This window comes from Cyrtonyx montezumae, unplaced genomic scaffold (genome assembly GCF_038088225.1).
Source record: "Cyrtonyx montezumae isolate F1298 unplaced genomic scaffold, pur_monq_1.0 scaffold_8, whole genome shotgun sequence".
Lineage (NCBI taxonomy): Eukaryota > Metazoa > Chordata > Aves > Galliformes > Odontophoridae > Cyrtonyx > Cyrtonyx montezumae.
This window is the reverse complement of record NW_027072089.1, coordinates 113,970,125-113,986,401: the sequence shown is the minus strand read 5'-3', so window position 1 is coordinate 113,986,401 and position 16,277 is coordinate 113,970,125. Positions and strand designations below refer to the sequence as shown.

At 38.7% G+C, this 16,277-nt stretch overlaps 1 protein-coding gene across 3 annotated transcripts in view; it reads left to right on the top strand.

Moving 5' to 3' along the window:
* Positions 1-14,944, top strand: part of ITGB8 (integrin subunit beta 8) — a 134,305-nt gene extending 119,361 nt beyond the window's left edge. For 2 of the 3 annotated variants that reach the window (XM_065751796.1, XM_065751795.1), the window contains 8 exons: positions 1,992-2,087; positions 2,181-2,270; positions 4,750-4,884; positions 7,584-7,989; positions 10,895-11,120; positions 12,040-12,143; positions 13,235-13,398; positions 13,492-14,944. In XM_065751796.1, coding sequence (XP_065607868.1) covers positions 1,992-2,087; positions 2,181-2,270; positions 4,750-4,884; positions 7,584-7,989; positions 10,895-11,120; positions 12,040-12,143; positions 13,235-13,398; positions 13,492-13,614 — 1,344 coding nt within the window. In that variant the 3' untranslated portion in view covers positions 13,615-14,944. Of the gene's footprint in view, positions 1-1,991; positions 2,088-2,180; positions 2,271-4,749; positions 4,885-7,583; positions 7,990-10,894; positions 11,121-12,039; positions 12,144-13,234; positions 13,399-13,491 lie in introns of those variants that run through there. The other variant, XM_065751797.1, reaches the window with a different exon arrangement.
* The last annotated feature ends 1,333 nt before the right edge of the window (positions 14,945-16,277 follow it).

Here is a 16,277-nt window from a genome sequence, read left to right as displayed (position 1 = left end):
CTGACAAGGTGAAAGTTCAGTTTTACTTGTGAGCAGACTGTAGTTTAGAATCTGGTCCCTACAGCTCTTGCATGTCTACCTATGTCATCTCTTTACTTTGGTAAGCTCCATCTGACTAAACTAGTTTCCTAGAAATCCATTTCACCTGCTACCAGTCTTGAACTTTTGCCATTAAATGCAGAGGTATTTAAAGGTCATTTTAATGGAATTTGGACATGCCTGGTGTTGTATGATGTGCAGGAGACTGACTTATTTGAGCACCACTGCCCTGCATTTAGAGTGCAGGGGGTATTTATACAACATCTAGTTTCACTAGCCTGTGTCCTGGGAGCACTTGGTTTATGTGTGATCTGGTAGCCATTTGCATGTGGCACGAAGCTTTTGCAGGCCAAGGAGGCCCTATCACTGAGGTCTGTGGTCATGGAGAAGGGAGAAGGTCTTAATACAGTGTTGTGAGAGTGGCAACAAGGCTTCTGCTGCTGCACTTCAGCCTTAAGTAAGGAATGTGTACTCCCTGGACCCTCACGTATGGCACACTCTGCAGCTGCAGCTGTAAGAAGGTTGGTTTATCACTGTGTTACCCAACATCTATCACTTATCTTAAAGAAAATGATCTCTTATCAGAGGATAAATGAATGGAGATCCTGTCTAAGATCAAACTGCAGCAAGGAGCTCCTTTGTTCATTCTGTCCAAGGCTATTTATAATAGTGCAATGTGGTGGAAAATGGATTTTTCCCCCTTGCATAACTCTGTCTCTGCTGTCCTTGCTTTCAAATTACTGTTAGGATAGCATTTGACTTGCAGGGTGCCTTGAATAACAAGTGGCACTCTGAGGAGTAATGAATTGTGTAAGAAAACTGTGAGAGCATGCTTGTGTAGGATAAAGGAAGAAAGAAAATGTGGGACAGATGATGAAAAACAGCAGGAAGAGAAAGACCACAGAAGTATGTGGAAAGAGGTTGATTTGACACATGTATAGATGTCCTGATGAAATCTCTGGAAAGGCACGAGCCCCAGTCACTTCTCTATGTTTTGTCATTATTTTTAGATATTGAACCGACATCCTAGGAAGTATTCCCAGTAAATCAGCAGCCACTTTCAGATGCAGTTTGCTTTGCAGTCCTGGAAATGAAAGGAATCCAACACAGCCCAGATGTACAAGCCCATTGTGACCACAAAGATCTTTGTGCTTCCCAATATCTTAGATCAAGGGATAGCAAAGTACCTCTTGTTCTCAAGTCTGTGTCTTCTTGCAACACACAGAAAAGGAGGGCAAGTCACAGCACAGGAGTTGCCCTCATAGGCACTTCATCAAGCAGAATAATGTCCATCAAGAAGCAGGGTTCAGAAATTGTAGCAGGCCATTGCAGTGACAACTGGAGACATTGCTCCTTAGGCAAGTCTTGGAGAAAGCTATCAGCTGTAAGATATGTATAGGATATTGACATTGCTAGAACCTGAGCCAGTGGTTTCATTTAGCTGATGTATCTGATCCCTGGTGCCAAAATACCTTTCCGAGAAACAAATTTAATGACTCTCCTTGCCACTCCTCAAACCACACCTCATCTTGGTGCCCTCACGTCATTCCTTCTTGGTTTTTAGCAAGAACCCACTTATTGTTCTCAGGAATCCTTTTGTTATTCTAGGCAGACCATGGAAAATAGCATATCCAGCAGCTTTCATAAGCATCAGACTCCAACAAAAAGGTACTGTGTGGAGAGTTCATTTAGTCCTACCATTCTGCAGCAGCTGCAGAGCTGACAGTGTATGTGTATGCAGTCTACCTGATGCACCGATTTTGTCACCTTTTGTTTTGTTTTGTTTTGTTTTTTAATTCAGTCAGTCCCACCTTGTTTTGGATGCAGGCCTAGCATTTCTCTGTACATTTAGAAATAAGGATTGGAGTGACTTTGGAATCCTGTATTATGTCATACATGAATTCTAAGGTTTTCCCTTACTAAACTGCAGTCCCCTCTGTTTTATTTTGCAGGAGCATCCATCTCTTGGGCAACTCTCTGAAAAACTGATTGACAATAACATCAATGTCATTTTTGCAGTACAAGGAAGCCAGTTCCATTGGTATAAAGTAGGTTAGAAACCTGATTCTTTTTCTAAATTTGAAAACACAATATTTTGTAAAATATTTCAAATGTGCATAAATTATTGTATTTTTTCATAGGATTTGTTACCTCTGTTGCCTGGTACTGTTGCAAGACAGATAGAATCACAAGCAGCAAATCTCAATGATTTGGTGGTAGAAGCTTATCAGGTATGATCAGAATGACTGTGTTGGATGCTGTCTTTGTACAGGGTGGTTTGTTTTTTTTTTTTACTTTTCACAGTTTAAAGCCTAAAATTGGCCCCTATCTAAAGTCCATGTTTTCTGCTTTTCTGAATGTCCAGGTTGGTGGGTGACAGTATCCCAAAACAACTCTCAAATTCCCAGGCAGCTAGCATGTCAAAACCAAGAGCTGTTTTTTATACTAAGAATGCTCCTTAATACAGTGTTTGCTTCTTTGCACCTTTTGCCAAGTTACTTCTAAAGAAATGTCTGTTTCATCTGTATTTTAGGATCTCAGATCTTTGGTTACGTACCAGACACTATTATCTAGGCACCGTATAAGTTCAGAGCAAAAGGACTGTGATATTTAGAGGGTTTTGCCACATAATTCTTAGAAAATGGAAAAAAAAGTAGAAATTTACAAGGACATAATTGTACAAACCAACATTTACATTGCATAAAGCAGTGTAACATCTCAGGGTTTTAATGCATTACAGTCAAGAAAAGTATTGATAAAGATTTGAGAGAGAACAAACAAAATGGCTCTGTGAGCTTCCTCATAGGGCTCTCAACTGGAATTAGTAGTAAGGGAAAAAGCATTTTCAGAAATGATTGAAAGTGAAGCTACATTTGATCCACTGGAGCAAAGGGAGCAGGAGTAAAATAAAAATAATGGGCTAGATAGTTGAACGTTGTCATGGTGTGCAAGTCATAAATGTGCAAGGTTCAGAAGTTAGAAAATTAGCTATAAGCCTATACACAAGGTGTCAATGTGCATCACATTATTTTTTTATTATTTGGAGATGAAATAATAAAATAGTCCATTATACTAGGTTAACTATCTAAATGAGGCTCTTTGGTTGCTTTCAGCAAATTAGCTCTAATGAGGAGCCAAGTCTCATGTCTATTGCTATCAATAGAGTGGGTTTGTATGAGTTTTCATACTGTCATTTTGGAAACATTGTGCAGAAGCTGAAGATGCTCAAAAGCAGAGAAAGTATAGTTGAACTGCAGAGACATTCTCGCTGGCATTAGGTTTTTCTTCTAAAATCAAGAAATCTCATTTTGAAAATAGATCTTTGCAGGAAATAGTGAAATACTGCTGGCAAAAATAAATAAATAAAATAATTTGCAGATCATGGGTCTTCTGCATGCCACTTTTACACTGACCACCCTAAATTGTATCCAAGTTTTTACAGGATAGTCCAGGGCAAGCATTCAAGGAGAGGAAATGAAAATTTACAAAATAATCCTTTCCATTAAATGTAAGATTCTCTGGGACTTTCCTTCTCCAGCCACCTCAGTTTGTTTTTGCTTTATTTTCATTTTTATGGGCAGTATCATCCTTCCTATCCTAAACTGCACTGATACTTGTGAATACTTTAGACATGGTTTTAGTTTCTTGTAATATACAAACAACACAGTGAACAGGGCTTGAATGTTTTGCTTTCATGATAGCATAAGTATTTACATAAGAAAATGTAGTGTTGATGTTTGATGGCAGTGGGCCTCTTGTACTCTTGTTCTAAGCAGGGAAGCCTTAGGCTTAGTTTGGAAAACCCTGTCTGGAAATCCCTTAAAAGCCAAAGATGAGTCACTAATTTTGAAAAAGTTACTTTGCTAAACATGTGTTGAGATTCGTGTAATTAAATCTTCATTTGTAACAGTAATGTACCGCAAAACTAATTTTAAAAATGGTAAAATGGAAAGAATTTTAGTAATTGCAAGGAAATTTAGTAATCTCATGGTGTAATAATTTTTACAGAGTTTTAATATGTTTGCAAAAGGCAAAGAAGAAATATTTCTTTTGTAATAACTAAATAGGATTTTGGGGGACACAGAAAACACTGGTTACAAAGCAGGCCTTTTACTTTGCATTGTAGAAAGCCCAACTGGGAATTCACTGGTTGTTGACTTATGTAGTCCTGTCTGACCCAAATAAATCAGGAAGGGTAATCCCAGTAGCCTTTATATCACCCTAAGATTTGCTCAGAGAAAACTTTTCCAAGACAGATAAAAAATATCACAAATTTAAAGTACTGATTCAATTAGTAACTTTTTCTGCTGAATAAGAATAGTTGCAGGCATGTTTACTGTTTTTATTTTAAGTGTGCAGCTGATAGACAGCATAGTTGCTCAGACAATAAGCAGTTTTTATTACGCATAGTTGTTAGAATAGATTTTCAAATTGCCAAAAATACAGCCTCAAAACCATTTTAGAAAAGCTGAAAACATTTTTATCTGGAAAATATAATCCACTTTATCAGAATTACCAGTTCATTTATTGTGTATATTTGGAATGTAATTGGGTCTTTATATGGGAAACAATGCTTTAATTCATTCCTTTATTCACACAGACAAGCTTTCTTCATATTTAGTCAGTCATAGTAGCAGTACTTGGTATTAGTCATTAATGCACATTATATGTTGGAATGCAATGAAACTAAAAGTTGTTTTCTGGTTACAGAAACTAATTTCTGAAGTGAAAATTCAAGTGGATAACCAGATCCAGGATCTCAATTTCAATATCACTGCAATGTGTCCTGATGGAAGTAAAAAAACTGGCATGGAAGGATGTAAAAATGTTGGATATAATGAAGAAGTATGTTGATAGTTTTCTTTCTTCAAGGAACTGGAATACTTATTTTTCTGTTTGGTTGGGTTTCAATGGTGTGAAATCTTCTAGGGATTTACTCAAACTGAAACTGGACTTTAGTGATTAATGATCACAGACTCTCTATTATTCTCTGGTTTTATTTTTCCCGAATCTCATTTTAATTCTCACTAATCTCATGGGACTTGGGCTCAAAGCTTTTCCTGAAAGCTAATGTCCATTAAAACTGACCTCCTTTGTCCTTCACTGGACACAATGGCTGTGTTCATTGTGATGAAATTTGTACTTAAAGAGCTTGAAAGATAATCACCCAGTGGAAAAGAATCGTTGGAATTTGTGCTGCTTGGATCTGTACAAGACACCACCTATCCCTCTCCTTGCACTTGTAGCCTTTGTGCACATTCAGAGTCTAGGGTAATTAGTTTATTTTATAAATCAAATTAATAAAATGATTTATCCTCATTTGGATCAGTGCCACCTACTGAAATGGATTATAAAACTGGAGCATCACGCACCATGAAAATGTGGGGGAAGATGTCTGGCTAATATAAAGAACGTGGTTTTCTTCCCAGAACAACTTCTCTGTACGTTGATATATTTATTTTATTGCTTGGATCAGTAGAGTAATTCCTGGAGCCTGCCAGGAAGAGGTCTGTGTTTCTGGAGAGCAGGGTCAAGGAGTTCTTTCCTTGTGGTGTACACACAGCTCAGTTGATGGGATTTGATTGTGTTTGTGCGTAGAAGTGGCAAAACAAAACAATAGATTAAATGTGTGAATTTTAAATATGTTCATTTAAAGGTATTTTATACTCTTCTCTGTTTTGTCTGCATAATTTGCAGTTGATTAACTGCTACACTTTAAGGTAGATGTGTTATGTTTTTCTTCTTAACTCATCTCTTCTGAAATGTCATTCCCTGTGTATGTCTTAAGAAATAGGAATGGAATTTGTCCTTGTTTAATGAAAAGAAAAATATTTATATCTGGTTCTTTTTAATAAAAAGACAAGCCAGTTGATTGTAAAAGATTGCATGTGATCCTACAGCTTACTGCAGTTGAAAATGAGCCATCTTCAAGAGATTAATTTATTTTTAACCGCAAAGCCTCCTCTCAGTGTTTGTTTACAGGCAAAATGCTTGTTCTTAATTCTCACATTCCTTTCATTGTCTAATCTTCCTTCCTTTCCTTACCAAAACACAAAAGTGCTTTATATTCTGGAAAAAATCCTATGGCCTCTTCGTGATGCAAAACTAACTGTGACTATTAGTGAGTTCCTGGTGTCATGATTGTTTAGTGGCAATAACTTCAATCTTTCTGCTGCTACCCATCACGATTCGTAAGCAAGACATTTTTTGCCCTACCCTCCCGTGTTGTGTTGATCACATTTTCTGTCAGGGCCCTGTGCTGAACACAAAGCTCATTCTCTAGCTGCAGCCTTTCCTCCCCTCGTGATATGCACCTGCTGTAGGAATTATTAGCGCATGTCCACACTTATGGAAGAAGTCTCAAGAACAGAGCCTGCTGGCAGCTGGGGGGTTGTGCATGCAGCGGAGCACTTGAAAAACAAGAAGCGAAGCAAAGAGAGGGACAAAGCCTTTGTGCACCCTCGATGGGATGGTTAAGAAGTGCGCGCTCTGCACTGCATTCTTCTCTTGCTGGTGTAGGCAGCCGTGGCCCGGCTGGCCACAAAGCTGCCTTTGTGGAGCTGGGAGGGGGAGACTGCCATGGAGAATGAATGCTGCAGTCTTTGTGGGGAGTTTCAGCCTCCCACTGTACAGCTTTCTTATGTTTTCAATTCTTTTGATTTGGAAGTCGGCAATGATAAAAAGAAAAGGCACTCGCATCCCTCAGGTTCCTTTCTCACCTTTTCTTTTTGCTAATACTTCCTCTGCAAGAAGGCTTGGAAGAGCTGTAACTACTGCAGATATCAAAACTGTCAAAGAGCTTTGGCAGTCAGAGATACTGACTTTGTGGCAGTCACCTAACCCCTAATAGAGCCATGATCTGGTGCCAGAGCTGTGGAAGACAACAGGAATCACTGCCACCATGAGTGCAGCCACGGGCTGGGGCCCAGGGCATGGTGCTGGTGGTCAGGCCATGGCTAGGGTTAAGTGCAAAGCTCACCCCAGAGCAGGGCCGCAGACAGAGCAGCAGCATTCTCCTCCTCCAACTGCATCATAGGAAAGGCAAAAATAATCTGCTGCTAAGGTGCAAGCCATTTCTAGGTTTTAACAAGGGTAAGTAGGGCTTTCCAAAAAAGCCTGTGTACTTCATGTTCCCGCAGTCTCTTTCTGCAACAAGGACATTTACTGTAGATTGTTTTCATGATGAGTATCTCTGTTTCTGTTTGTGTTGGTCTTGCTCAATCCATTCTGATTTGCATTTCGATAAGGTACCCAGAATGAACATATTTCAAAAAAGGAAGAAGAAGATGGTAAATCTATGAGTATTGTTTTCTGCAGCTATGCTTCTTAACATGAAATTAGACTTCTGCTAACCTCACGTTGTTAGGGTTTAGTTGTATTTGTGATGCTTGTGTTTGCTATCATATTTCACAAATAGCCACTGTGTGCTATTAGCAGCTACTGCAGATTCTTACATAATGTGAGATTCTGCTTTATTTGTGTGATAAAAATTGTAAGTAACTTGTAGGAAAAAAATCAGTAAAATATGTTTTCATTTTTCCTAGGTACTCTTCAATGTATCAGTCACAATGAAAGGATGTGATACAACCAGGGGAAGAGAATATGCAATACTTAAGCCTATTGGTTTCAATGAAACCACAATTATTAATGTACAGAAAAGCTGTGCCTGTCAGAATGGAGACAGCACAAAGCACAAGAGAGTGTGGGCTGATGAAACCTTTCCTGATGGCAGACAGCCCCATTGCAGTGACAGCAGCTGCAGCCACAGCAGAGAGACGTTTCCTTCTGAAGAATGCAGGCAACACCAGGACCAGCCCATCTGCAGTGGCCAAGGAGATTGCATAGATGGAAAATGTTTCTGCTACAAGAACAAGCTAGGCAGGATTTATGGCAAATACTGTCAAATGGATGATTTTTCTTGCCCATATCACCAGGGAAACTTATGTTCTGGTAAGCTGCAGAATTTAGGTCTGTGCTTTGTTTTTCTTTTCTTATGCTTTGTTTTCTGAAACTTACATGCATTATGCAGCTGAAAACAATGATATAAGACTGTGAGGTACAAGAACTGTGTGTGCAGAATTAGGAGCTATATATGAGATACTGAGAGAATAGAAGGAGCCATAACGTCTACATGTAGTTCTGATTTTCTAACACCCTATATCCGTCTTGTGAGAGATACAGTGATATTTGGTTTCTAATACTGATATATAAGCAAACACTTTTCAGAACACCTGCTCCAAGTAGAGGACAGTGAGCGCAATATAATCAGGGAGAGTTGATAGAAATCCTCTTTTTATTTTGTGGCCTACATTATGTTTTTGAAGAAATCATACAAGTGAAAATTGTATATGAACTAAGTAAAAAAAACAAACATGTACCTTTAAGTTAATATTAAGGAAAATAGGTTTTAATCAGTATCATTATCTCTACTGGAATATATTTTTCCCCTCATAAGTTATATTTAAAATATTTTAAAACGTACAGCTGTTCTGCATCTGCATCCTTCCATTTCAGTCTATACTGAGTGAGACATTGGCTGATGCGTTGCCAAGCCACTCTCAATGATATTTGAAAAGTCATGGCAGTCAGGTGAAGTCCCCGGTGACTGGAAAAGTTATGTCACGCCCATTTTTAAGAAGGTTAGAAAGGAGAACCCAGGGAACTATCAACCTGTCAGACTCACCTCTGTGCTGAGAAAGACCATGGAGTAGATCCTACTGGAAGCTATGCCATGGCAGATGGAAGACAGGGAGGTGATATAGAACATGGTTTCACCAAGTCCTAGTGGTCTTCTATGATGGTGTAGCAGCATCAATGGACAAGGAAAAGGCCACTGATGTCATCTATCTGAACTTCAGATAGAGCCCCTCATGAGGTTCAACAAAGACAAATTTAAGTCTTGTACCTGGATTGCAGCAACCCGCACTATCAAGCTGGAGGATATAAGGACAGAGCACAGCCCTGCTGAAAAGGACTTAGGTACATTGGTGGATGGCAGATGGACATGAGCCAGCAATTTCCCCTCTCAGCCCGGAAAGCTAACCATATCCTGGGCTGCATCAAAAGAAGTATGGTCAGCAGGTCAAGGGAGGTGATCTCACTCCTCTGCTTTGCACTGGTGAGACCTCACCTGGAGTACTCCATCCAGATGCGGAGTCCTCAGTACAGGAGAGACATGGACCTGTTGGAAGGCATCCAGAGGAGGGCCACAAAAATGTTCCAAGGGATAGAAAACCTCCCCTACAAGGACAAGCTGAGAGGGCTGGGGCTGTTCAGCTTGGGGAAGAAAAGGCTCCATGGAGACCTGATAGTGGCCTTTCTGTATCTAAAGGGTAGATATAAGAAAGAAGAGGACAGACTTTTATCATGGTCTCTTGTGACAAGACAAGGAGAAATGGTTTCAACTAAAAGAGGGAAGATTTAAACTATAATAAGTGATATGTAAAAAAAAGTTTCTTATGATAGGAGTGGTGAGGCACTGGAACAGGCTGCCCAGAGAAGTGGTAGAAGACCTGTCCCTGGAGATATTCAAGGACAAGTTGATGGGGTCTCTGAGCAACCTGATCGAGCTGTAGAGGTCCTTGTTCACTGCAGGGCATTGGACGAGATGACCCTTAAGGGTCACTTCCAAATCAAAAAATTATATGATTTTATGATTCATTGCAACACAAAGAATTGTGGTTCATGTTTTCATGTTCTCATTCTTCTTCTCTAAACCTGACAAAGTCTGGGAGTTTAGTTTTTCTTAATCTAAGCAGACCTTTCCAATTTGCTAGGTCCCAAAACCTGAGATGAGGTGGAAGAGGAAGCAGGGAGATCTTTGTCTAAGGGGTGTTGGAGATTCTCATGTTGACAGAGTCAAGGACAGCACATAACATGTATTGCACAGCACAGAGCCCAGGCAGAAAAAGGGGCAGCCTATACTTTGGTCCCACTGCTCCCTTCCCCCAACTCTTGGAGGTAGTTTAGATGGGACTGTCTTCCTTCAGCTTTTCTGTGGCACAAGAAAAGCCATCACAGTGCATGTGAAGCCTAGATACTGCTGAGGCATGGCTGAGGAAGTCTCATAAGATTTGCTAGAGCTGCAAGTGTTTTATGTGCTCTCTGTTTCCATATTACCTAAAGGTGTTTTCCCATGCTGTAGAACTATGGCTAAACATTACCAGCACATCAACTGTACACCTGCCTAAATGTACTGCAATTTGAAAAACGTCTGTGTTTTGCCCTAAAGCTCCCAGAGTGTTTTTCCTGGAAGATTATCAAACCAGCAGAGGTTCTCTGTAGCCTTTGAGTCCTTAAGGGTGTGCATTTAAGTTCATATTACACAACCTACTGTTCATAAACGCAGCATATCCACCTCACCTGCTCAGTCATCTGTCCCTTCCAAAGGCAAAAAAATGTTGTGGTAATGCATGTTTCTGAAAATAAAATGAAAAGAACTGGCTTGAACATACGAACTTGATACTCCTTTTTCTCAAAATTTTGCAATTTATTTCAGCTGAATGCTTTATTGCTACAGAGAAGTTTGTTGAGATTGCTTCAAGACTGTTCTCATGAAAGTTGTGTAATTTTTAATCTCTGCTGCTTTGATCCAAGGCAACAAGGAACACTGTGGTAAAAAATATCAGGACAAGATCAAGGTAGCAGGTTTTGCTCAAATTAGCAACAAAGAGCAGCCATAAGTACTATCATGGTGATAATTTCTGGCTAATTGTTAACCTAAAAACTTACCAACTGGCCAGGGACTATATTAGCTGTTTAACATGAAACACCTGCAATACAAACATACGCATATAAAAATTGACTTTCTGTGTTTTCATAAAAGCATTTGACTCAAGATTATCTGATGTTTTAGGTAATGGTGAATGTGAAGCTGGTAAATGTAAATGCTTTGCTGACTGGGAAGGTGACCGTTGCCAGTGTTCATTACAATCAGCAAAGCAATGCCTGAATTCAAAGGGCCAGATCTGCAGTGGAAGAGGAAACTGTGTATGTGGAAAATGTGAGTGCACTGACCCAAGAAGCTTTGGCCGTTTGTGTGAATACTGCCCTGCTTGTAACAAAGCCTGTGAAGAAAACTGGTACGTTTCTCGTGCTACACCTCGTGTTTAACTCTATAGTGTTGAAGCAAGGAGAAATATTTCTGGCTGTGTGTGCTTTGTGATGTTTTTCTTAGATATTTAGATTATAGGAAACGGTTCTTCTGGGCCTCCTGTAACATGATTCAAATATTGTCTTGCATCCCAACATGGACAGAAAGGTGGGAAGGGAAATGCAGTAGAAACAGAACTGTTGATTATTTGTACTCATTTGAATTATAGCTCAGCTGGTGAATGCACTGGGGAGACAAGTTGGGCTGTATCTGCAACAGCGACTGCCAGGAGATTCTCTAGATAAAATGCAGTTAGCCTTCTGGCTTAGACTTGTTCTTGTATACTTTTAATACATTCAGAAGATGGTATGCCTTCATTTAAAAAAGGGCCAAGGCTTTTCTGGTATCACTTGAGATGTCCTGCAAAGCTATAAAGTGAAAATAGTGAGACTGCCATGCTGCCTCCCACCACGGTGATGCTCTGTATAAGCTGCCCAGCACTGAGAACTTACAATTTTTTTTCCTAACAAAGCATCAAAAAAGTTCTTAACAATCACAACATGTCTCCCAATGAGAATGATAGATAAGGAAGACTAAGAATGCACAACAGGCTGACAGTGGAAGAGACAGTGTAAGACCCCGGAGGAACACATCAGAGGATGCAGAGCAGGGGCCGGATGAAGGGGACTTGAAACCAAACAGATGTTTTACTTACTAATTCTGAGTGGTCAGCCTTGAGAAATGTCACAGGGATGAAATGCTGAGGAAGGCATCGCATTTCAGAAAAAAATAAATGTCGCAATGTTTTTACTAACAACAGGAAAACATGATACGTCAGCTCGTTGATAGAATCTCTGTAAGGAGAGTGCAGAGGAAGACATAGGGTTTTAATTACATTTCTCTTATAGGAATTGCGTTCAGTGCCATCATTCTAACAATGCATCTCAAGCTAAACTTGACCAGTGTAAAACCTCATGTGCTTACCTATTGCATTATGTTGACCAAACTTCAGGTATGTGATATTTTCTGGATCATTTTGATGAGAGGTGAAAATCTGTCCAGATTAATGTTTGAAATCATCACTGTTACAGTGTCTTCCAAAAGTGTGTTAGTTATTACTACAGTAAGAAGGAAGGAAAGCAAGAAAAAAAGAAATTATCCTAGCTTCAGGGAAAGTAAAAGACAAATAGTAACAGGAAATGTAATTGGCATGCTTTGCTAAATAGATTTCCCATTTCCTTGAGAAGTCACATCTAATAATAATGAATCCTGCCTGAGCCATGCTTAAAGAAATATTTATAAAAGTCCATTATGACATTTGTATGTTTTATTACTTTGGAAATGTTTACATTATTTGACATTACCAGAAATGAGGAATGAAATAGAATGCTTACTTCACTGTCACAAATGTTTAAATACCCCTTGCAAGTACAAAAACACTGTAATTTTGAGGACTTTGGAAGAATAAAATATTCTTTTATAAAATATCATTAAGCTGAATTAGTCCACACTGCATCAAAAATGGACATAGATGGTTACGTTTTGTCACGTCACATTTTTGTGTGTCTTTTTCTCTTGAAGATTTTTGTGAATGGGAAAACTAATTGAGAATACTTTTCTCGTGACCTTTTTAATTAGAAGAAAGCCTACTGTGTGAGAGCATTGGCCAGTGAAGGGAATACTGCAAAAGGAATCAAGAAACTGTGTTTTCTTTCATATTTTGCCAGTGATCTGTGCTGTAACCTCGTAAAAATCAAACTGTCTTGGCCCTGAACATCTCTAACGATTCATCTTCTCTACTTCAGCCATAAACTCACTGGTTTGCAGAGAATTTATGGTGGCTAACACAGCAAAGCCTTAGTCTTACTTCTGTAGATTAAAGGGATAATATTTGAACATTTTCCGATGCTTGATCTTAATCTGAGTTCTTGTTCTTTGCTTTAAAAGTTTGTGTATAGCAACATGAGCTATTTTGCCGTAATGTTTACCAGGCTTGTGTTACATTTGTGCTCCATTAAGATGCAGTGGTAAATGTAAATGTGCTTTAGGGATGTCCTTGTTCCGTACTGTAGGCTTTACAATTGTGTTTTCCTTTCATTGCAGAATGTTTCTCTGGACGAAGCTACTTCAGAGTGTTTTCCATAATCTTTATAGTTACATTTCTCATCGGGTTGCTTGTTGTACTTATCATCAGGCAGATAATTCTGCAGGGAAATAGCAATAAAGTTAAATCTTCAGCTGATTACCGAGTCTCTGCGACAAAGAAGGTAATTGATTTCAGAGCCATCATATTCAGTCATTTATTTCTTGCACATAAAAGTTAGCTAATTGTTGATAAAAATTGTATCTTCTCCTTCAAGGAAAAGATGTTTTTGCCTACTGTTTGTACAAGAACAGTAACATACAGACGTGACAAACCAGAGGAAATAAATATCGACATCAGCAAGTTACGATTAAATGAAACTTTCAAGTGTGAATTCTGAAGACAGTGTGTTTTCTGCAAATGTCTGTTTCCACCATTCTCTACTTTTTAAAAGTTACCACTCTGTCAGAATCTCGACTGTTGCTGTTTGTGTCATGCATTCTGTTGGACACTGTAACAACGTGACATGTAAGCATATTCACATAATGTGACTATGTCTGAAACTATAGCTGCTGTATTTTTTTTATTTTTATTTTTATTTTTAAAGAAAATGTGCGTTACTACTGTTCAGGAACATTAGTGTTGATGTAGCACTTTAATGTATTCTAATTTATTTAGTTCTGGCATAGAATGTAGGTATGAACAGATCTGACAAAGCACTGATCTTGCTCTACTTGTAGCTAGTACTGATGTGCTCTGTGGGAATGGACAAAAACTGTGACTGAAATATTAACATTGCTGTATATTATAGCAATAGGTGAAACTATTCAAATGCTCTTAAATAGAGTAAATGGTACTTTTATAGCTCTCTCAGTTGACTAAATTCCACTGATTTGTCTGCTTCAGCCTCTTAGCTTTTCCCCTTTACTTAATAAAAATGACTGGATTAAATGAGTGCTTAGTTACCAGTGTGTGTGTATAGACACACACGCATGCATACATACACACAGACAATTATATATATAGGTTTTTTTAATGTGTTATGTCACTTAAAAATAATTTATATCTGACGAAGAGTACTTTTTAGCTGTCGCTTTTTTCAACATAACACTTTCGTGTGAATATTAAGATATTGAAAAAAACTGAGCAGCTACAGAAAATGAGTTCCTCTGTCCACCAGCACCACCTGCACTGTAACCACTGCCTGCTGACTGCACCTTTGGAGTCAGCAACATCAGCTCCAATCAGATAAACAGCCCCAGAGATGTGTTTGTTCTGCTAGCTGCATGCCTGTGTTCTGGCAAGAAAGGGCTTGTGCCTTTCGTATGTCAGACTTAAGTCTGATTTTACACACATGCTCTTTTTTTCTTTGTAAATTAGTTGACAGGATTCATTTTTCTCGTTCTGTGCTTTACCACTTTAATTGCTGTGCATTGAGAAATGTGTATGGCTTGATGTGACAAAGAATCTGCAGTTTGAAAGAAGTGGATGAACATTGGAACCATTCCCTCAAGAGAACATAGTAACTGACTTCATAAATATGGGACCAAATTCTGCCTTCAGAAATGGGCAGAACTCTTCTAAACACAGCGGGGGGACCAATATAAGCTCATCTGAAAGCAGAATTTGAGCTAGAAGTTCAAGAACTGTTCTCTTACCCTTGAAACTGGTTTTACTTGTAGAAGATGTGTTTTTGCTTTACACTAATGGGCAGAGTCAACCAGCACTCTGGTTTACTTACATTATGTTGCCAAGATGCTAAGAAATCCTGAGGGTCTGTGAAACATGCACTAAAATCTTGGTGGTGAAAAAAAGAAAAAAAAGAGTAGTCTCATAGGACACTATGGAGTGTCACTTTAACAGTTTTAATTACTGGTACTAAATATTGATCTGTGTTTGCCATAGGTAAGAGTTACAGAAACAAAGAAGGATTGCTTTATATGAAATTTGGTAGCAATTAGTATGTAGTAGTATCTATCTCCTATTCAATATTTATTCTGTAAATTCCCACAGGTGAAAGAAGGGCAGGATGCAGAACAAATAATTGTTATGTGGATGTTCACAATGAATATTTTGGATCATGAAAAAAAAAAAAAGTGGTAAAATGGCCTTTTAATTGTTCCTGAAGCAATCCTCAGAGTAGTCCCTTAGCTTCCCAACATTCAGGTAAAAGTCTCATTTAAAGGTGGTTGCCTTACACTGACCTTGATTTTACATAGCTTCATCATCTTATCTACAGGTTCATTCAGGCTCAAGAATTACTTTGTAGCATATCAGTAATACCTTGAACTTTCCATTATAAAAAGGATTTTCTTTCCATGTAAATTAACAGACCCTGAAAGACTGGTTTCGATGGGAGTGAGATAAAAAGCCATTAAGGTTTACTTACTATTGTCCTTGTCACAGTTTTTATGAGTAGGAAAAAAATTCTCTGGTCTTCTATTTCACTTAGCAAAACCAAACAAAGAAATAAAACCTCACTGGAGAATAGCTGTGTGTATAACAAAAGTTATGATTACATTCCTTAGCAGTATGATATAATTTTTTGAACAGGAAAGATTCGTCAAATTGTGTTTCTCCTGACAGCCCTTAAACCACTTTCTGAAGTGATAGCTGTTGTTTTTTTTCCTCTGAAATTTATTTTTTCACTGTTAATGGAAGCAAAATGTGGGTAGGGGATAATGGAGCTGGTGTCTTTGAGGAAGAAAGGTAGGATATGTAATACCCATCATCCAGATACGTCCCATTGCTGCCACTTTGCACCTGTAAACCTTTGTTAGCATTGCGGTGCTGCCTGCTGTATGTCTTTATCAGACACCAGGCTGTGTGTGTGAAATGCTCCACTCAAACAGAGCAGGCTTGTGGGACAAATTGCAATGTTGGCTACTTACAGTCGTAAGTTTAAAAAAAAAAATTAAAAAGGCTTTTCCTTGCATCTCACCCATTGTATTGTAGAGGGAGCTAGTGAAAAAGAATAAGCTGTTGCTAATGTGACAGGTCAAGGCTCTTAAAGGCCCATGGGGAGCCTACATAGAGCAGGATCCTTGGGAAGAGGCTTTGTTT